Source organism: Oncorhynchus tshawytscha, linkage group LG33, assembly GCF_018296145.1.
Source record: "Oncorhynchus tshawytscha isolate Ot180627B linkage group LG33, Otsh_v2.0, whole genome shotgun sequence".
In the NCBI taxonomy this organism is placed as follows: Eukaryota; Metazoa; Chordata; class Actinopteri; order Salmoniformes; family Salmonidae; genus Oncorhynchus; species Oncorhynchus tshawytscha.
In genome coordinates, this window is record NC_056461.1 from 40,882,293 (window position 1) to 40,904,763 (window position 22,471).

Here is a 22,471-nt window from a genome sequence, read left to right on the forward strand (position 1 = left end):
CTCCAGTATCACACTCAAGGGCCATTTTCTCAAAAGTGGGGTTACAAAGTTATCCAATTTTCAAAGCAGAATTTCGTTCCCATTGTCCCTCAACTGTAATGTGTGATATGGCATTTTCTAGCTCTGAGTCTCTACTTTTATCCAATGTAAAAAAAAAAAAACATTTTCTATTTAACTAGGCAAGTAGGTTAAGAAGAATTTCTTATTTACAAAGATGGGAACAGTGGGTTAACTGCTTTGTTAAGAACAACAGATTTTTACCTTGTCAGTTCGGGGATTTGATCCAGCAACCTTTCAGTTCCTGGCCCAGCGCTCTAAGCACTAGACTACCTGCCACCCCTGTTTTGAGCCAGTCGGTCACATTTTATCCCTTCAATTCAAACTCTGGACCTCAAATGCTTATTTTCATTCTTTCCCTTTAATCAGGCACTGATTTAGACCTGGGACACTTTATCAGGTAGAACAGAAAACCAGCAGTAGTCTGGACCTCTAGGGTAAGATGTAAATACTGTGCTAAGGGGCCGATAGACAGTATGTTGTACCATCTCTACCCACCAGGTGGTGCTAGTGTCTATCTGGGTGCTGGGGTTCATCATCGCTGTGGTTCCCTTGCTGAACGACGATCTGTTTGGGAACTACTATGGTCGTAATGGGGTCTGCTTCCCCCTACACTCTGACAGACAGGAGAAACCCACTGCTAAAGGATACTCTATCGGAATATTCCTTGGTACGGTGTGTGTGTGTGTGTGTGTGTGTGTGTGTGTGTGTGTGTGTGTGTGTGTGTGTGTGTGCCAGCCAGCCTGCATGGATTTCTCTCATGCACATGTCTCTCTCTCTGTCTCTCTCTCTCTCCCTCTCCTCTCTCTCTCTCTCTCTCTCCCTTGCTCTCTCTCTCTCTCTCTCTCTCCTTCTCCCTTCTCTCCTTCTCTCTCTCTCTCTCTCTCTCCCCCTCTCCCTCTCTCTCTCTCTCTCTCCCTTGCTCTCTCTCTCTCTCTCTCTCTCTCTCTCTCTCTCTCTCTCTCTCTCTCTCTCCCCTTCTCTCTTGCTCTCTCTAAATTGTGCAATTAAAGGGTTTGTATAAAAATATCTAAAATCTCTCTCTATGGGTCTGAACCTGTCAGCATTCCTGTTAACAGTGTTCTCCTATAAAGAGTGTGTGTGTGTGTGTGTGTGTGGGTATGTGTTAATTCTGTACTGTGTCTCCCCCTGTGTGTGTGCGTGTGTTTATTCTGCACTGTGTGTGTGTGTCCATAGGTCTGAATCTGGTAGCCTTCCTGGTGATCGTGTTCTCCTACTCCTCCATGTTCTACTCCATCTATAAGACTGGAATCAATGCTACAGGTACAGTGCTTTCAGAAAGTATTCATAACTCTGGACTTGTTCTACATGTTGTGTTACAGCCTGAATTCAAAATGGACTAAATATATGTTTTTCTCACCCATCTACACACATGATCCCATAATGACATCACAATACACCATAATGACATCCCAATACCCCATAATGACATCCCAATATCCCATAATGACATCACAATATCCCATAAACACAAAGTGAATATGTGTTTTTAGACATTTTTGCACATTTATTAAAATTGAAATACAGAAATATCTCATGTACATAAGTATTCACACTCCTGAGAATGTTAGAATCACCTTTGACAGTGATTACAGCTGTGAGTCTTTCTGTGTCTCTAAGAGCGTTGCACACCTGGATTGTACAATATTTGCAAAAAAATATTCACGCTCAATCAAGTTGGTTGTTGACCATTGCTAGACTGCCATTTCCAGGTCTTGCCATAGATTTTTAAGCCGATTGAAGTCAAAACTGTAACTAGGCCACTCAGGAACATTATTTTTTTGTACGCTTTTAAATTTTTAAAATACAAAACAAACACGTACAAACACAAGCAAACATCAATGACGTCACCCTGCCTTTGACCCACCAGCTCACACCCCCTTCTCCAGCGCCCGCATCACACTCCGCCACATGACCTCAAACTGCATAATTTTGTTTCTCTCCCTTGCCTACGGATTTTCAACATTTAGAGGACTCAATGTGTACACTCAGTGGGGAACGACTCATAGTAATGGCCAGAACGGAACATATGGAATGGCAACAAACACCCAGAAACCGTGTGTTTGATCTAAATCAAATCAAATCAAATTTATTTATATAGCCATTCATACATCAGCTGATATCTCAAAGTGCTGTACAGAAACTCAGCCTAAAACCCCAAACAGCAAGCAATGCAGGTGTAGAAGCACGGTGGCTAGGAAAAACTCCCTAGAAAGGCCAAAACCTAGGAAGAAACCTAGAGAGGAACCAGGCTATGTGGGGTGGCCAGTCCTCTTCTGGCTGTGCCGGGTGGAGATTATAACAGAACATGGCCAAGATGTTCAAATGTTCATAAATGACCAGCATGGTCGTATAATAATAAGGCAGAACAGTTGAAACTGGAGCAGCAGCACGGTCAGGTGGACTGGGGACAGCAAGGAGTCATCATGTCAGGTAATCTATTTGATTCCATTCCACTGATTCCGTTCCAGTCATTACTAAATGCCGAATCTCCCCAATTAAGGTGCCACCAACCTCTGACTCATGCTGTTTATGCCAAATCCTGACTCTGTCATCAGTATGACACAACAGAAACCAGGATTCGTCGGACCAGGTGATGTTTTTCTACTGGAGCCACTTCTTGTTTTCGCTGATAGGAGTGGAGCCCGGTGTGGTCGTCTGCGGCGTGGTCGTCTGCCCATCCGCGACAAGGACCAACGAGTGGAGCGTACCAAGATTCTGCTCCACTTTTGTACTGCTCCGTTATCTGCCTGTTTGTGGCCTGCCTGTTCTTACCGATTCTTGCCATTCTCCTTCCATCTCTCATCAACTAGCTGTTTTCGTTCCCAGGACTGCCGCTGACTGGATGTTTTTTTGTTTGTAGCACCATTCTCGATAAACCCTTGACACTGTCGTGCGTGAAAATCCCAGGAGGATGGCCGTTTCTGAGATACTGGAACTGGCACCGAAGATCATACCACGCTCAAAGTCACTTAGGTCACTCGTTTTGCCCATTCTGACGTTCAATAAAACAGTAACTGAATGCCTCAATGCCTGTGTGCTTGCTTTATCTAGCAAGCCACGGCCACGTGACTCAATGTGTGTAGGAACGAACCTTGTGTTTTAGGTTATTGTCCTGCTGAAAGGTGAATTTGTCCCCCAGTGTCTGTTGGAAAGAAGACTGAACCAGGTTTTCCTGTAGGATTTTGCCTGTGCTTAGCTCTATTCCATTGATTTTAATCCTAAAAAACTCCAAAGTCCTTGCCAAGCATACCCATAACATGATGCAGCCACCACCATGCTTGAAAATACTGTATGAAGAGTGGTACTCAGTTATGTGTTGTGTTGGATTTGCCCCAAACATAATGCTTTGTATTCTGGACATAAAGTACATTTCCTAGCCAATTTTTTTAGCAGTCTGACTTTTGTGCCTTATTACAAACAGGGTGCATGTTTAGGATTTTTAAAAATTCTGTACAAGCTTCTTCCTTTGCATTCTGTCATTTAGATTTATACTGTGGAATAACTACAATGTTGTTGATCCATCCTCAGTTTTCTCCTGTCACAGCCACTAAACTCTGTAACTGATTTAAAGTCATTGGCCTCATGATAAAAATCACTTAGAGGTTTCCTTCCTCTCCGGCAACTCAGTTAGGAAGGACGCCTGTATCTTTGTAGTGACTGGTTGTATTGATTCAGCTTCCAAAGTGTAATTAATAACTTCACAATGCTCAAAGGGATATTCAATGTCTGCTTTTGTGGTTAACTAGGTGTTTTAAATTCACTGGTGAAGTAATTAAAAAATCCTGTTAAACACTATTGCACACAGAGTGAGGACATGCAACTTATTATGTGACTTGTTAAGCAAGTTTTTACTCCTGAACTTAGGCTTGCCATAACAAAGAGGTTGAATACTTATTGACTCAATACATTTCAGCTCTTAATTTCTAAGGAATTTGTAAACATTTCTAAAACATAATTCCACTTTGACATTATGGGGCATTGTGTGTAGGCAAGTGACACATAATCTTAATTGTATCTATTTTAAATTCAAGCTGAACACAACAAATGTGGAATAGGTCAAGGGGTGTGAATACTTTCAGGCCCTGTAAAGGAAGACCACAAGTGAACTCTGAACCCTCTTGTAAAAAGTAAACAATCTCTTACTTTAATATTATTTGTAGTTGAAGCTTTGTTGAAGAGCAGGCTACACAGAGACCTGACTGTAGCTAACAGGCTGTTCTGTTATAGACCTGAGGAGCAGGCTACACAGAGACCTGACTGTAGCTAACAGGCTGTTCTGTTATAGACCTGAGGAGCAGGCTACACAGAGACCTGACTGTAGCTAACAGGCTGTTCTGTTATAGACCTGAGGAGCAGGCTACACAGAGACCTGACTGTAGCTAACAGGCTGTTCTGTTATAGACCTGAGGAGCAGGCTACACAGAGACCTGACTGTAGCTAACAGGCTGTTCTGCTACAGACCTGAGGACCAGGCTACACAGAGACGTTGCTATAGCTAACAGGCTGTTCTGTTATAGACCTGAGGAGCAGGCTACACAGAGACCTGACTGTAGCTAACAGGCTGTTCTGTTATAGACCTGAGGAGCAGGCTACACAGAGACCTGACTGTAGCTAACAGGCTGTTCTGCTACAGACCTGAGGACCAGGCTACACAGAGACGTTGCTATAGCTAACAGGCTGTTCTGTTATAGACCTGAGGAGCAGGCTACACATAGACCTGACAGTAGCAAACAGGCTGTTCTGCTACAGACCTGAGGAGCAGGCTACAAAGAGACCTGACTGTAGCTGACAGGCTGTTCTGTTACAGACCTGAAGAGCAGGCTACACAGAGACATTGCTGTAGCTAACAGACTGTTCCGTTACAGACCTGAGGAGCAGGCTACACAGAGACGTTGCTGTAGCTAACAGGCTGTTCTGTTACAGACCTGAAGAGCAGGCTACACAGAAACATTGCTGTAGCTAACAGGCTGTTCTGTTACAGACCTGAGGATCAGGCTACACAGAGACCTAGCTGTGGCTAACGGGCTGTTCTGTTACAGACCTGAAGAGCAGGCTACACAGAGTTGCGTTGCTGTAGCTAACAGGCTGTTCTGTTACAGACCTGAGGATCAGGCTACACAGAGACCTAGCTGTGGCTAACGTTGCTGTAGCTAACAGGCTGTTCTGTACAGACCTGAGGATCAGGCTACACAGAGACCTAGCTGTGGCTAACGGGCTGTTCTGTTACAGACCTGAAGAGCAGGCTACACAGAGACGTTGCTGTAGCTAACAGGCTGTTCTGTTACAGACCTGAGGATCAGGCTACACAGAGACCTAGCTGTGGCTAACGGGCTGTTCTGTTACAGACCTGAAGAGCAGGCTACACAGAGACGTTGCTGTAGCTAACATGTTGTTCTGTTACAGACCTGAGGAGCAGGCTACACAGAGATGTGGCTGTAGCTAACAGGTTCTTCTTCATCGTCTTCTCTGACGCCCTCTGCTGGATCCCCATCTTCCTGGTCAAGATACTGTCCCTGCTGCAGGTCGAGATACCAGGTAAATACTGTCCCTGCTGCAGGTCGAGATACCAGGTAAATACTGTCCCTGTTGAAGGTCGAGATACCAGGTAAATACTGTCCCTGTTGAAGGTCGAGATACCAGGTAAATACTGTCCCTGTTGAAGGTCGAGATACCAGGTAAATACTGTCCCTGTTGAAGGTCGAGATACCAGGTAAATACTGTCCCTGTTGAAGGTCGAGATACCAGGTAAATACTGTCCCGGTTGCAGGTTGGGATACCAGGTAATCATTGTTGGGGAAGCTACTCTGAAAATATAGTTTACCAAGCTATCAATTAATTTACACATAAGTTATGCTACACTAAAACTACCACAATGAAAAATATAGTTTACTTAACTAAAGTTCCTTTGAAAAAGTAGTTCACTTACATTCAAACTAATTAGTGAAAAATGATCGTATGTAGATCTGAAATGTCATAGACTATAAATTGTAACAACCGATCGCTTTGGGGTCATATGTTAAAAGCCTATTAGCATCAGGCTGAATGACCCCAGTAAAAATCTACCTCACAATTTTATTTTCAGGACAACAAGTAGAACACAAAACAAATTGAAATAATCAGTTGCATTTATGAGCTTTATTGACCAATGTCAATCCAATTTAAAAAAAAAAATATGTATTTAAAGAATGCTGTAAGTACATAAATGGTTTGCTCAGTAGGAAATTAATATCCAACTAGTCAGTGACAACTTACAGACGTGTTTCTGAGAAGACCCGCATCTTCAGTAAAATAATTCCTTACCTTCGACTCCCGAAATAGTTTGTAGCACAAACCATTGGGATACACAATAGTGTGCAGCAGTTACATGGTAAAACAGTAGTGTGTAGTTCCAGTAGTTAGCTACACCGCTACATGGTAAAACAGTAGTGTGTAGTTCCAGTAGTTAGCTACACCGCTACATGGTAAAACAGTAGTGTGTAGTTCCAGTTAGCTACACCGCTACATGGTAAAACTAGTTCCAGTAGTTAGCTACACCGCTACATGGTAAAACAGTAGTGTGTAGTTCCAGTAGTTAGCTACACCGCTACATGGTAAAACAGTAGTGTGTAGTTCCAGTAGTTAGCTACACCGCTACATGGTAAAACAGTAGTGTGTAGTTCCAGTAGTTAGCTACACCGCTACATGGTAAAACAGTAGTGTGTAGTTCCAGTAGTTAGCTACACCGCTACATGGTAAAACAGTAGTGTGTAGTTCCAGTAGTTAGCTACACCGCTACATGGTAAAACAGTAGTGTGTAGTTCCAGTAGTTAGCTACACCGCTACATGGTAAAAAAAAAGAAAAAGCTATTAACTAGTGGAAACACTACCTAGATTTGAATTGAGTTCAACTACCACCAAGCTAATGCAAAACAAAGTTAAATTACTAGTTGACCTACATGAAGTTCACTACTCCCCAACACTGCAGTTAATACACAAGGACACACACACACACACGCACACACCTCTAACTCCCTCTCTCTCTCCCCCTCCAGGTACCATCTCATCCTGGGTGGTGATCTTTATATTACCCATCAACAGTGCCCTGAACCCTATCCTCTACACCCTGACTACCAGCTTCTTCAGAGAACAGGTAGTGGATGCATCCCAAATGGCTGTATAGTGCACTACTTTTGATCAGGATCCATGGGGCTTTAGGCACCCTATTTCCTGTATAGTGCACTACTTTTGATCAGGTCCCATGGGGCTTTGGTCAAAGTAGTGCACTAAAAAGGAATAGGAGGCCATTTGGGACGTAGCCTCCAGTGTTTTCTTTCAATTTACCTTCTACCAATGGTAAATATATATATATTTTTAAATATATATATTTATATATATTTATACATACAGTGACATGGCAGGAGACGTTTTGAAACAATTACTGCTTCGCATACAAGCCAGTGAATTAAATGCGTTACAGCTGGATGAATCAACAGACGTGACGGGCCTGGCACATTTCCTGGTATTTGTCCGTTACGTTTATGGGAGGGTCAATTAAGGAAGACATCCTCTTCTGCAAACCACTGGAAACCAGGACAACATGAGGGGATGTTTTTAAAGTAGTGGACAGCTTTGTGTCATCAAATGGACTTGGTGGTCGAGATGTGTTGGTATCTGTACTGATGGAGCAAAAGCCATGACAGGGAGACATAGTGGAGCATGGTAACGCATGTACAAGCAGTTGTTCCAGACGTCACTTGGGTACACTGCAGCATCCACCGAGAGGCTCTTGGGTACACTGCAGCATCCACCGAGAGGCTCTTGGGTACACTGCAGCATCCACCGAGAGGCTCTTGGGTACACTGCAGCATCCACCGAGAGGCACTGCAGCATCCACCGAGAGGCTCTTGGGTCCACTGCAGCATCCACCGAGAGTAGACTGCAGCATCCACCGAGAGGCTCTTGGGTCCACTGCAGCATCCACCGAGAGGCTCTTGGGTCCACTGCAGCATCCACCGAGAGGCTCTTGGGTAGACTGCAGCATCCACCGAGAGGCTCTTGGGTCCACTGCAGCATCCACCGAGAGGCTCTTGGGTCCACTGCAGCATCCACCGAGAGGCTCTTGCTGCCAAGCGAATGCCTGACAGCTTGAAAGATGTTTTGGACAGTACAGTGAAAATGGTTAACTTTGTATTTTCTGCATAATGCAATGATATGGCCAGCAACCATGTAACGTTTTTACAACATACAGAAGTCCCAAGTATTGATACGTTTTTTAAAAATTGAGAGACAAGCTTTCTTTACTGACCATCATTTTCACTTGTCTTACTGCTTTGCATGATGATGAGTTTCTCACACGACTGGCCTATCTGGGTGTTGTTTTTTCTCGCCTGAATGATCTGAATCTAGGATTACAGGGACTCCGCAACTATATTCAATGTGCAGGACAAAATTGACGCTATGATTAAGAAGTTTGAGCTCTTTTCTGGGACAACACACAGGTCTTTCCATCATTGTATGATTTTTTGTTGTGCAAATGAACTCAAGCTTACAGACAATGTCAAACGTGATATAGCGAAGCACCTGAGTGAGCTGGGTGCGCAATTACGCAGGCACTTTCCCGAAACGGACAACACAAACTGGATTCGTTATCCCTTTCATGCCCTGCCTCCAGTCCACTTACCTACTGTATATCTGAACAAGAGAGCCTCATTGAAATTGCAAGAAGCGGTTCTGTGAAAATTGAATTGAATAATCAGAAGCCACTGCCAGATTTCTGGATAGAGCTGTGCTCAGAGTATCCTGCCTTGGCAAATTGCGCTATTAAGACACTGATGCCCTTTGCAACCACGTACCTATGTGAGAGTGGATTCTCGGCCCTCACTAGCATGAAAACTAAATACAGGTACAGACTGTGTGTGGGAAATGATTGAAGACTGAGACTCTCTCCAATACAACCCAACATGTCAGAGTTATGTGCATCCTGTCAAGCAGACCCTTCTCATTAACCTGTGGTGAGTTATTCACACTTTTTGATGAACAAATAAGGTTTCATATGTAAGATGGCTAAATAAAGAGCAAAATTAATGATTATTATTCTATTATTATTTGTGTCCTGGTCCTATAAGAGCTCTTTCTCACTTCCCACGAGCCGGGCTATGACAAACTCACACTCATTCTTATGTTTAAGAAATGCATCGTATTGTGTGTGTGTGTGTGTGTGTGTGGCAGGCTTACAATGATGGCAAAAAAACAACATTTGAGAGTGCACTGACCCTGGTGCTAGAGGGGGTACGCAGCTGGAGGCGGAATGGTGGAAGGGGAACGGGACTATAAAAAGTTTGGGAACCACTGCTCTACACGCAATACCCCATAATGACTAAGCAAAAACAGGTTCTTAGAAATTGAAAACACGGAAATATCACATTTACATAAGTATTCAGACCTTTTACTCAGTACTTTGTTGAAGCACCTTTGGCAGCGATTACAGCCTAGAGTCTTGTCTGGTATGACGCTACAAGCTTGGCACAGCTGTATTTGGGGAGGTTCTCTCTTTCTTCTCTGCAGATCCTCAAGCTCTGTCAGGTTGAATGGGGAGAGTCGCTCCAGAGATGTTCAATCTGGTTCAGGTCCGGGCTCTGGATGGGCCCCCCAAGGACATTCAGAGACTTGTCCCGAAGCCACGCCTGCATTGTCTTGGCTGTGTGCTTATGGTCGTTGTCCTACTGGAAGGAAAACCTTTGCCCCAGTCTGAGGTCCTGAGTGCTCTGGAGCATGTTGTCATCAAGGATCTCACTATACTTTGCTCTGTTCATCTTTCCCTTGATCCTGATTAGTCTCCCAGTCACTGCCGCTGAAAAACATCCTCACAGCACGATGCCACCACCATGTGTCACCGTAGGGATGGTGCCAGGTTTCATCCAGACGTGACGCTTGGCATTCAAGCCAAAGAGTTCAATCTTGGTTTCATCAGACCAGAGAATCTTGCTTCTCATGTTCTGAGAGTCTTTAGATGCCTTTTGGGACACTCTAAGTGGGGTTGTGCCTTTTACTGAGGAGTGGCTTCCGTCTGGCCACTCTACCATAAAGGCCTGATTGGTAGAGTGGTGGATTGCTGCAGAGATTGTTGTACTTCTGGAATGTTCTCCCATCTCCACAAAGGAACTCTGGAGCTCTAGGAAGAGTCTAGGTGCTTCCAAACTTCTTCCATTTAAGAAAGATTTAGGCCACTGTGTTCTTGGGGACCTTCAATGCTGCATAAATGTTTTGATATCCTTCCCCAGATCTGTGCCTCGACACAATCCTGTCTCGGAGCTCTACAGACAATTCCTTCGACCTCATGGCTTGGTTTTTGCTCTGACATGCACTGTCAACTGTGGGACTTTATATGGACAGGTGTGTGCCTTTCCAAATCATGTTCAATCAATTGAATTTACCACAGGTGGACTCTGATCAAGTTGTAGAAACATGGATGACCAATGGAAACAGGATGCACCTAAGCTCAATTTCAAATCTCATAGCTAAGGGTCTGAATACTTATGTAAATCAGGTATTTGTCTTTATTTATTTTTTATAAATTTGCAAACATTTCTAGAAACCTGTTTTTGCTTTGTCATTATAGGGTGATTTTGTGTAGATTGATGAGGAACATTTTTTATTTAATACATTTTAGAGTAAGGCTGTAACAACAAAATGTGGAAAAAGTCAAGGGGGGTCTGAATATTTTCCCGACTGCACCGTACACTGTATATACTGTATATTTGTATACCGTACCAATCAAAAGTTTGGTCTACTCATTCCTGTGGTTTTTCTTTATTCGTTTTACTTTATATATTGTATAATAGTGAAGGCATCAAAACTATGAAATAACATATATGGAACCATGAAGTAACCTAAAAAGTGTTAAACAAATCTAAATATTTTAGATTCTTCAAAGTAGCCACCCTTTGCTTTGATGACAGCTTTGCACACTCTTGGCATTCTCTCAACCAGCCTCATGAGTTTGTCACCTGGAATGCATTTCAATTAACAGGTGTGCCTTGTTAAATGTTCACTTGTGGAATTTTTCCTTCTAAATGCATTTGAGACAATCAGTTGTGTTGTGACAAGGTAGGGGTGGTATACAGCCCTATTTGGTAAAAGACCAAGTCAATATTATGGCAGGAACAGCTCAAATAAGCAAAGAGAAATGACAGTCCATTATTTTAAGACATGACGGTCAGTCAATCCCGAAAATTTCATGTTCTTTGAAAGTTTCTTCAAGTGCAGTCGCTGGCTCTCATGAGGACCTCCACAGGAAAGGAAGACCCAGTTACCTCTGCTGCAGAGGATAAGTTCATTAGAGTTAACTGCACCTCAGATTGCAGCCCAAATAAATGCTTCACAGAGTTCAAGTAACAGAACACATCTCAACATCAACTGTTCAGAGGAGACTGCATGAATCAGGCCTTCATGGTACAATTGCTGCAAAGGAACCACTACTAAAGGACACCAATAATAAAAAGAGACTTGCTTGTGCCAAGAAAAAGAAACACAAGCAATGGACATTAGACAGGTGGAAATCTGTCCTTTGGTCTGATGAGTACAAATTTGAGATTTTTGGTTCCAACTGCTGTGTCTTTGTGAGACACAGAGTAGGTGAATGCATGATCTCCGTATGTGTGGTTCCCACTGTGAAGCATGGAGGAGGAGGTGTGATGGTGTGGGGGGGGGGGCTTTTCTGGTGACACTGTCAGTGATTTATTTAGAATTCAAGGCATACTTAACCAGCATGTCTACCACAGCATTCTGCAGCGATACACCCTCCCGTCTGGTTTGCGCTTAGTGGGACTGTCATTATTTTTTCAACAGGACATTGACCCAAAACACACCTCCAGGCTGTGTAAGGGCAATTTGACCAAGAAGGAGAGTGATAGTTTTCCATCAGATGACCTGGCCTCCACAATCACCCAACCTCAACCCAATCGAGATGGTTTGGGATGTCTTGAACCGCAGAGTGAAGGAAAAGCAGCCAACAAGTGCTCGGCATATGTGGGAACTCCTTCAGGACTGTTAGAAAAGCATTCCTCATGAAGCTGGTTGAGAGAATGCCAAGACTGTGCAAAGCTGTCATCTAGACAAAGGGTGGGTACTTTGAAGAATCTCAAATATAGAAAATATTTTGATTTGTTTAACACTTTTTTGGTTACTTCATAATTCCATATGTGTTATTTCATAGTTCTGATGTCTCCACTATTATTCTACAATGTATAACATTGTAAAAAGGATAAAAAAGGAATAAAAAGCCATGAATGAGTAGGTGTATCCAAACTTTTGACTGGTACTGTGTGTATTTTATAACTATTTGTATTTTGCCATTATTAACAGTTTTTCTTAATCATTTTTTTTTACAATATTGGCTATTTTCATGGCAATGTTCACATGACACAGAACTAACTCAGTGGCCTTTTCTACCCTCACTTATTCCGAAACTCCCTGTTTCCTGAATTTTTCTTCTCAGTCCTCCGAACCATGTTTATGTTTAAAATTAAAATACATTTTCAAAATGGAACTCTTTTTATTTATTTAAATATTTTTTTATATATATTGACTTGCAATGTTAAAATACATTTTCAAAATGGAGTTGCCTTCTCAAAACATAAATACATTAATCTAAACGAAATGATAAGTCAAAATGTGCATTACATTAATCAAAAGAACAAGACTTACTGAAAAAAGACTAGCACAAACACTTCAGTCTAAGCGGACAAAACAGAAAGTTAACCTGTCTTTTAAAAGTCCCAGTCGATCAACTGATTTTCTTTGCAGTCATTACATCATGATGATGCAGCTATAGAAAGGTGCAGAATTATGGGTAATTACTCTCCTGTTATGCATTTTTTTTTTACCATAACAATTTCATACACAATCAAATCAAGTATTATTCCTGATTTAAAAAGAAAATGGAAAACGAAGTACAAAATTCATTCACTGTTATCATCACAATTCAATTCCATGTATTCAATACAGTACATCAGTGGATGAGGGAGGACGATGAGGGAGGATGATCTTTTTTGGCCTTTTATTGGCCTTCTATTACAGCATATTGGATGACTTTCATTCATATTCCATTCAACCAGCTCAATGTAACATCCATAGGTTCAGGCTACCACATGATACTTAAATTTTCCCTATACCCCTCATGGGGTTGCTACAACCTAGCATATGAAAGTTTACAATGTACACTACCCTCAGAGGTTTGGGGTCACTTAGAAATGTCCTTGTTTTTGAAAGAAACTACTTTTCTGTCCATTAAAATAACATCAAATTGATCAGAAATGCAGTGTGGACATTGTTAACGATCTAATGTTAAATACTGTTCAAGTAATATGGCTACAGGTTCATCTGCCTCACCTAAAGCCCATTCTGGTGGGAAGCTGCTATAGACCACCAAGTGCTAACCGTCAGTATCTGGATAATATGTGTGAAATGCTTGATAATATATGTGATATCAACAGAGAGGTATATTTTCTGGGTGATTTAAATATTGACTGGCTTTCATCAAGCTGGCCACTCAGGAAAAAACTTCAAACTGTAACCAGTGCCTGCAACCTGGATCAGGTTGTCAGTCAACCTACCAGGGTAGTTACAAACAGCACAGGCATTAAATAATCAACATGTATTGATCACATCTTTACTAATGCTGCAGATATTTGCTTTAAAGCAGTATCCAAATCCATAGGATGTAGTGATCACAATATAATAGCCATATCTAGGAGAACCACAGTTCCAAAGGGTGGGCCTAATATCGTGTATAAGAGGTCATACAGGAAGTTTTGTACTTATTCATATGTTGATGATGTAAAGAATATTTGCTGGTCTGTGGTGTGTAATGAGGATCAACCAGACGCTGCTCTTGACACATTTATGAAACTACTTATTCCAGTTACTAATAAGACTGCGCCCATTAAGAAAATTACTGTAAAAACGGTTATATCCCCTTGGATTGATGAGGAATTTAAAAATTGTATGGTTGAGAGGGATGAGGCAAAAGGAATGGCAATTAAGTCTGTCAGCCCAAGTGATTTGGCAAACTTACTGCAAATTAAGAAATCATGTGACGAACCTAAATAAAAAATAATGTATAACATTTATGAAACAAAGATAACTTATATAAAGAATGATAGTAGAAGGCTTTGGGGCACCTTAAATTACATTTTGGGAAAAAAAGCTAACTCGGTTCCTTCATTCATTGAATCAGATGGCTCATTCATCACAAAGCCCTCTGATATCGCAAACTACTTTATTAATGTGTTTTTCATTGACAAGATAAGCAAACTTAGGGATGACATGCCAGCAACAAACGCTGACACTACACATCCAAGTATATCGGACCAAATTATGAAAGACAGGAATTGTACTTTTGAATTATGTAAAGTCAGTTTGGAAGAGGTGAAAAAATGGGGTCTCACTGGGGTCTGACAATCTGGATTGCTGAGGATAATAGCAGACTATTTCCACTCCTATTTGCCACATCTTCAATTTAAGCCTACTAGAGAGTGTGTGCCCTCAGGCCCGGAGGGTGGCTGAATTAATTCCCCTACTCAAGAATAGTAAAGCCCCCTTTACTGGCTCAAATAGCCGACCAATCAGCCGGTTACCAACCCTTAGTAAACTTCTGGAAAAAAATGTGTTTGACCAGATACAATGCTATTTTACAGTAAACAAATTGACAACAGAATTTGAGCACGCTTATAGGGAAGGACACTCAACAAGCACAGCACTGCATGTAAGTCTTATTACATACAGCTGGGAAGAACTATTGAAAATAAGAGAATTGTCAACTTACCAACATTATGACCAGGAATATGACTTTCCCGAAGCGGATCCTCTGTTTGGACCACCACCCAGGACAATGGATCGGATCCCTGTAGGCGACCCAAAACAACGGTGCCGCAGATGGGGCAGACAGAGCGGTCTTCTGGTCAAGCTCTGTAGACAGGCACATTACTCACTGCTCCAGAGTATACTACTCGCCAATGTCCAGTCTTTTGACAAGGTAGATGAAATTCGAGCAAGGGTTGCCTTCCAGAGAGACATCAGAGATTGTAACATTCTCTGTTTCACAGAAACATGGCTCACTCGGGATATGTTATCAGAGTCGGTACAGCCACCCGGTTTCTTCACGCATCGCACCGACAGAAACAAACATCTCTCTGGTAAGAAGAAGGGCAGGGGTGTATGCCTTATGATTAACAAGTCATGGTGTGATCATAACAACATACAGGAACTCAAGTCCTTAAGTTCACCTGACCTAGAATTCCATACAATCAAATGCCGACCACATTATCTACTAAGAGCATTCCCTTCGATTATAATCATAGCCGTGTATATCCTCCCACAAGCAGACACCTCGACGGCCCTGAAAGAACTTTGGACTCTATGTAAACTGCAAACCATATATCCTGAGGCTGGATTTATTGTAACTGGGGATTGTAAAGAAAGCTCATCTGAAAACAAGGCTCCCTAAATTTTATCAGCGTATCGAATGTGTGACCTGGGCTGGCAGCATTCTGGATCATTGCTACTTTAACTTCCGCGACGCATACCAAGCCTACCCTCACCCTCCTTTCGGCAAATCTGACCACGACTCCATTTTGTTGCTCCCCGCCTATAGACAGAAACTAAAACAGGAAAAGCCCGTGCTCAGGTCTGTTCAATGCTGGTCCGACCAATCTGATTCCACGCTTCAAGATAGCATCCCTAGCCGTGCCCTCAGAACATGGGGAGACCAGCTGGCTGGTGTGTTTACGGACATATTCAATCAATCCCTATCCCAGTCTGCTGTTCCCACATGCTTCAAGAGGTCTACCATTGTTCCTGTTCCTAAGAAAGCTAAGGTAACTGAGCTAAACAACTATCACTCGATGCACTCACTTCCGTCATCATGAAGTGCTTTGAGAGACTCGTCAAGGATCATATCACCTCCACCCTACCTGACACCCTAGACCCACTCCAATTTGCTTACCGCCCCAATAGGTCCACAGACGACGCAATCACCATCCCACTGCACACTGCCCTAACCCATCTGGACAAGAGGAATACCTATGTTCATCGATCACAGCTCAGCATTTAACACCATAGTGCCCTCCAAACTCGTCATTAAGCTCGAAACCCTGCGTCTCGACCCTGGCCCTGTGCAACTGGGTCCTGGACTTTCTGACGGGCTGCCCCCAGGTGGTGAGGGTAGGAAACAACATCCCCACCCCACTGATCCTCAACACTGGGGCCCCACAAGGGTGCGTTCTCAGCCCTCTCATGTACTCCCTGTTCACCCATGACTGCGTGGCCATGCACGCCTCCAACTCAATCATCAAGTTTGCAGACGACACTACAGTGGTAGGCTTGATTACCAACAACGACGAGACAGCCTACAGGGAGGAGGTGAGGGCCCTCGGAGTGTGGTGTCAGGAAAATAACCTCACACTCAACGTCAACAAACATTTTAAAAGGCTAATTGATCATTAGAAAACCCATTTGCAATTATGTTAGCACAGCTGAAAACTGTTGTCCTGATTAAAGAAGCAATAAAGCTGTCCTTCTTTAGACTAGTTGAGTATCTGGAGCATCAGCATTTGTGGGTTTGATTACAGGCTCAAAATGGCCAGAAACAAAGAACTTTCTTCTGAAACTTGTCAGTCTATTCTTGTTCTGAGAAATTAAGGCTATTCCATGCGAGAAATTGCCAAGAAACTGAAGATCTCGTACAACGCTGTGTACTACTTCCTTCTCAAACGGTCTCTAACCAGAATATAGAGAGGAGTAGGAGGCCCTGGTTCACAACTGAGCAAGAGGACAAGTACATTAGAGTGTCTAGTTTGAGAAACAGATGCCTCACAAGTCCTCAACTGGCAGCTTCATTAAATAGTACCCGCAAAACACCAGTCTCAACATCGACAGTGAAGAGGCGACCCTGGGATGCTGGCCTTCTAGGTTGAGTTGCAAAGAAAAAGCCATATCTCTATCCTAGTCTGTGTTCTTTTGCCCATCTTAATCTTTTCTTTTTCTTGGCCAGTCTGTGATGGTTGCTAATAATGGGCCTCTGTACACCTATGTAGATATTCCATAAAAAATCAGCCATTTCCAGCTACAATAGTTATTTACAACATTAACAATGTCTACACTGTATTTCTGATTAATTTGATGTTATTTTAATGGACAAAAAATGTGCTTTTCTTTCAAAAACAAGGACATTTCTAAGTGACCCCAAACTTTTGAACGGTAGTGTAGGTGCACAGGTTGAGATAATGTGGAGTAATCAAGGTGACAGACAGTGACACATTCAATACTACCTTGCACACTCTTGCCTGCATCTAGCTAATCTAGGGTGTAATCATTAGTCCAGCAGTTGCAAATGAGAGTTTCATTGGACAAATTCAGGTATGTTTATCCCCATTTTGTTCTGTTTTCTCTCTCTCTCGCCTCTCATTTTGTAAGAACTGAATTGAATTGTCTGTCTCTCTCTTTGAGTCAACTACTCACCACATTTTATGCACTGCAGTGCTAGCTAGCTGTAGCTTATGCTTACAGTTCTAGATTCATTCTCTGATCCTTTGATTGGGTGGACAACATGTCAGTTGTTTTATTTAACCTTTATTTTACTAGGCAAGTCAGTTAAGAACAAATTCGTATTTACAATGACGGCCTACCAAAAGGCAAAAGGCCTCCTGCGGGGGCAAAACACACATCCCGACAAGAGAGACAACACTACATAAAGAGAGACCTAAAGACAACAGCATTGCAAGGCAGCAACACATGACAACACAACATGGTAGCAACAATACATGGCAGCAGCACGACATGGTAGCAGCACAAAACATGGTACTAACATTATTGGGCACAGACAACAGCACAAATGGCAAGAAGGTAGAGACAACAATACATCATGCAAAGCAGCCACAACTGTCAGTAAGTGTCCACGACTAAGTCTTTGAATGAAGAGCAAGAGCTCTGAAGTTGTCATAATTACTGTGTAAGTCAATGGACGGGGGTGAGAACCAGGGCCAAAAATTAACATCCGCCATCTGCCAAATGAGCGTAGATTTTGGCATAAGATGTTTATTTCACCAGCCATGTTGGCGGGTGGTCAGGGCTCCACAGTGTGAGCATTTCACTCGCATTTATGAATAAGTATGATCGCATTTATAGTAAAATAAATACCGCAGTAACTGTTTTCAAAGTATTTCTGCAACACTGCCTGGGGGCTGTGCGAACATAAGAGCTGAGTGAAAGATTCATTTTTAGAAACGTTGCAAACATTGATAAAAGTTGGTCTAATTTACTTGAAACAAAAGTCTACTGAGACTTTGTCCTTCAGTTTCTTAGCTATTTACATTGTTTTGCTCACAAGCTAGGTTGTTTTTTCTATTTTTGAGTTTCAACTGCTAGAGAAGAGAAGACAACGCTTCTACTAGTCAGACTCAACCCTACAGGCAGAAACATGACTCAAGTTGCATTACCACGGTAACCTCCCGCCCGTAAAGGGGCAGGAGAAAATTCTTGTTTCATCTGTGGTATTTTGGTTAAGACTCAGGTCACAAATGTTTTTATTAAACAATATACCACATTAGTTCTCACTAGTAATAAGTGTTGTTTTAGAAACATTACAAATCATGCTCATCCGTTTTTGTTTAGTGTCATTTTAGATTAAAAAAATATATGTTTTGGCTGGTAAGAAATCTGAGTGGCTGGTGGATTTTTAAATCGGAAACTAGCTGTCCTCTGGCTACACCATGTTGCTACCCTACAGAGTGCTGTTGAGGCTACTATAGACCATGGCAAAACAGTATGTTTTAATCAATTATTTGTTGACTTTAATATATTTAGTATAGTTTTATCTAGTTTTATCACTATGAAATTCACTGAGGAGGATGGTCCTCCCCTTCCTTCATCCTCCACTGCAATACATAGGCTGGTCTGCTCTGTAAGTTTGTAGATTTCCCATTGGCAAGCACAAACACAATCCCCAATAGAAATAAGGAATAGTGAATACGGTGGAGGAACCCAACTGAATGTATAGGACGTAATCCCCATCAAAGCAAAGCTCTGTAACGGAAGGTCACAATGTTGGAGATGACAACTTGTCTTAGAAGTACTTAAAAGGAACTCAACTTTATTCTCTGCATGTCTGCATGTCCCCGATGTTGTAAAGAATCATAGAAATTGCCTAGATCTTTCCCTATATTCTACCTGGTGTACTCCTGACTCAGGTCCATGTGCAGTAGTATTTCCTGATTGCTTGAAGCAGGGAACATATTGCAACTTTTTCCTCTTCTGTTAAAAAACAATGTTTTGATATTTCGTTAACAAAACACTTCAAAGTAAAAAAAATTAAAATTAATTGATGACAATTGTATTTAAAGTTCTTAAGATATGAAATCTAGGTACAAAACAAGAAAATTATCAGACAATCTGCAAATGTATTTGAGCATTTAATAATTTTGCTATTGGTGCTGTTAGGTTCTAGATTTCTGGTACAAACTCAAGGCGGACACCAAAAAAGCTCAAACTAGATTTATTACACCCGACTGAACGCTTCATCGGAGAACATACATTCAGGACAGTGTCCATTTATTTTATTATATTTTTATTTAACCTTTATTTAAGTAGTCAAGTCAGTTAAGAACTTATTCTTATTTACAATGACGGCCTACCGGGAAACAGTGGGTTGTTCAGGGGCAGAACGACAGATTTTTACCTCAACCTTTCAGTTGCTGGCCCAACGCTCTATCCACTTGTCACGTTCGTCATAACAAGGAGACCAAGGCGCAGCGTGATAAGAATACATTTTTATTTTATTCAAACGAAGAAAACACTCAACAAACTAACAAAAACGACCGTGAAGCTATAAGACACGAGTGCTGACAGGCACAACTACATATAGACAATAACCCACAAAACCAAAATGGAAAATGGCAACCTAAATAGGATCCCCAATCAGAGACAACGATAAACAGCTGCCTCTGATTGGGAACCAATTCAGGCCACCAGAGACCTACATATACCTAGACATACAAAAAAAAACAGAGAATTACAAAAACCCTAGCCAGGACAAAAACACACATACCCACCCTCGTCACACCCTGACCTGACCAAAATAATACATAAAACATAGATACCTGAGGTCAGGGCGTGACACCACTAGGCTACCTGTCGCCTTATACCCTGAGCTCTCACCCCCTCCATTCCACTAAGATGTGTTTCAGTACTTTTCCATCACCCAGTATTTCTCAGTGCTTCTCCGAGCATATCGCAGGTCTTCTCATCAGTCAGAAGAGGCCTTGAGATATAGGGAGTACACATTGCTACAATCTGCTGCAGTCCACTACATAATTACACTTCTCATACACAAAGAGCTAAAAACCTAACACTTCTTTCAATCTCTGAGGCTAATATAAAAACCATCTATTCATACTAGGAGTATAGAATTTTATCTTTTAAAAAGGTAAAGATGTTAAACAGTAATGTACAATTGTACCCACTGACTGGGTTATCAGCCCTAACCCATAACATGATAATTACTACTGAGATGCAAATTATACAGACAGTACGTTTAACCACAGAAAAGAACTGCAACCAGTTAAGTCATTGAGAACACGTTCTCTTTTACGAATACGACCTGAGAATTTATATGAAATGATTGATTTCTTTCTTCTGTCATCGGTTTAACAATTAACAGGTGGAGTTGCTGCTGTGTCGCTGGCAGAGACGGTCGACCATGAAGAAGAACAGGAAGAGCCTGACCTCCTCTATCATACATGGAGGCCTAACAGAATACATCCTATCACCCCCCAGTCTACCTACTGACATGGACCCTCGCTATGGGTGAGGGAAGGAGGGAGAGACATACTATCACCCCCTTCATATCTGCTCAGAATTTCATTGGATCCTGACTGTGGGTAGAAAGGGGGAGAGTTGGAGTAAAGAGGAAGGACAGTATTCATTTTACCACCCCCTGAATCCCACTGACTGAGATATGAAGGCATCTCCACCTGGGGAAGGAGAGGAGAAATTTTACCACCCCCTGAATCCCACTGACTGAGATATGAAGGCATCTCCACCTGGGGAAGGAGAGGAGATATTTTACCACCCCCTGAATCCCACTGACTGAGATATGAAGGCATCTCTCCACCTGGGGAAGGAGAGGAGATATTTTACCATCCCCTGAATCCCACTGACTGAGATATGAAGGCATCTCTCCACCTGGGGAAGGAGAGGAGATATTTTACCACCCCTGAATCCCACTGACTGAGATATGAAGGCATCTCTCCACCTGGGAAGGAGAGGAGATATTTTACCACCCCTGAATCCCACTGACTGAGATATGAAGGCATCTCTCCACCTGGGGAAGGACAGTAATTCATTTTACCACCCCCTGAATCCCACTGACTGAGATATGAAGGCATCTCCACCTGGGGAAGGAGAGGAGATATTTTACCACCCCCTGAATCCCACTGACTGAGATATGAAGGCATCTCTCCACCTGGGGAAGGAGAGGAGATATTTTACCACCCCCTGAATCCCACTGACTGAGATATGAAGGCATCTCTCCACCTGGGGAAGGACAGTAATTCATTTTACCACCCCTGAATCCCACTGACTGAGATATGAAGGCATCTCTCCACCTGGGAAGGAGAGGAGATATTTTACCACCCCTGAATCCCACTGACTGAGATATGAAGGCATCTCCACCTGGGGAAGGAGAGGAGATATTTTACCACCCCCTGAATCCCACTGACTGAGATATGAAGGCATCTCCACCTGGGGAAGGAGAGGAGATATTTTACCACCCCCTGAATCCCACTGACTGAGATATGAAGGCATCTCCACCTGGGGAAGGAGAGGAGATATTTTACCACTCCCTGAATCCCACTGACTGAGATATGAAGGCATCTCTCCACCTGGAGAAGGAGAGGGGATATTTGACTGATCTATTGCTCCTCTCTCCACACCTCCCTGCAGCTCCAGCCAGAGGACTAGAGGACTACTGCTTAATGAACCATTCATTTAATACCATTAAGACCAGGGCTGTCCTGGAGAGGGCTGTTTCAGACTATTACTGCTGCAAATTGATTGCTCTTTAGGGACAATATTGATTTGTGCTCAAAGCTCCAAGCTCTTCACTGTACAGTATGGGAGAAATTCACCTCACCCACCTCATCCACTACAGTACTTACTATGTCGCAGGGTTGGAGCCAATTCGATTGAAGGTAGTCAATTCAGGAAGTGATTTGAATTTGAACTTCAGTAAATGGAAAAACTTTAGAAATAAACAGCTTTCACTTATAGTTTCTTGAGAAGCAATTTCAAATAGATGGCCCTTTTCGAAGGCCTTCAATTCTAATTGACCCCAACCATGCTATGTAGCGCCGATAAA

At 42.4% G+C, this 22,471-nt stretch overlaps 1 protein-coding gene across 1 annotated transcript in view; it reads left to right on the plus strand.

Annotated features, from left to right (window-relative positions):
* Positions 1-21,317, plus strand: part of LOC112230707 (relaxin receptor 2-like) — a 206,495-nt gene extending 185,178 nt beyond the window's left edge. The window contains exons 18-22 of the mRNA XM_042311509.1: positions 559-727; positions 1,255-1,341; positions 5,485-5,616; positions 7,113-7,210; positions 20,774-21,317. Of these exons, the coding sequence (XP_042167443.1) occupies positions 559-727; positions 1,255-1,341; positions 5,485-5,616; positions 7,113-7,210; positions 20,774-20,923 (636 nt within the window). The 3' untranslated portion in view covers positions 20,924-21,317. The remainder of the gene's footprint in view (positions 1-558; positions 728-1,254; positions 1,342-5,484; positions 5,617-7,112; positions 7,211-20,773) is intronic.
* Positions 21,318-22,471: the final 1,154 nt, after the last annotated feature.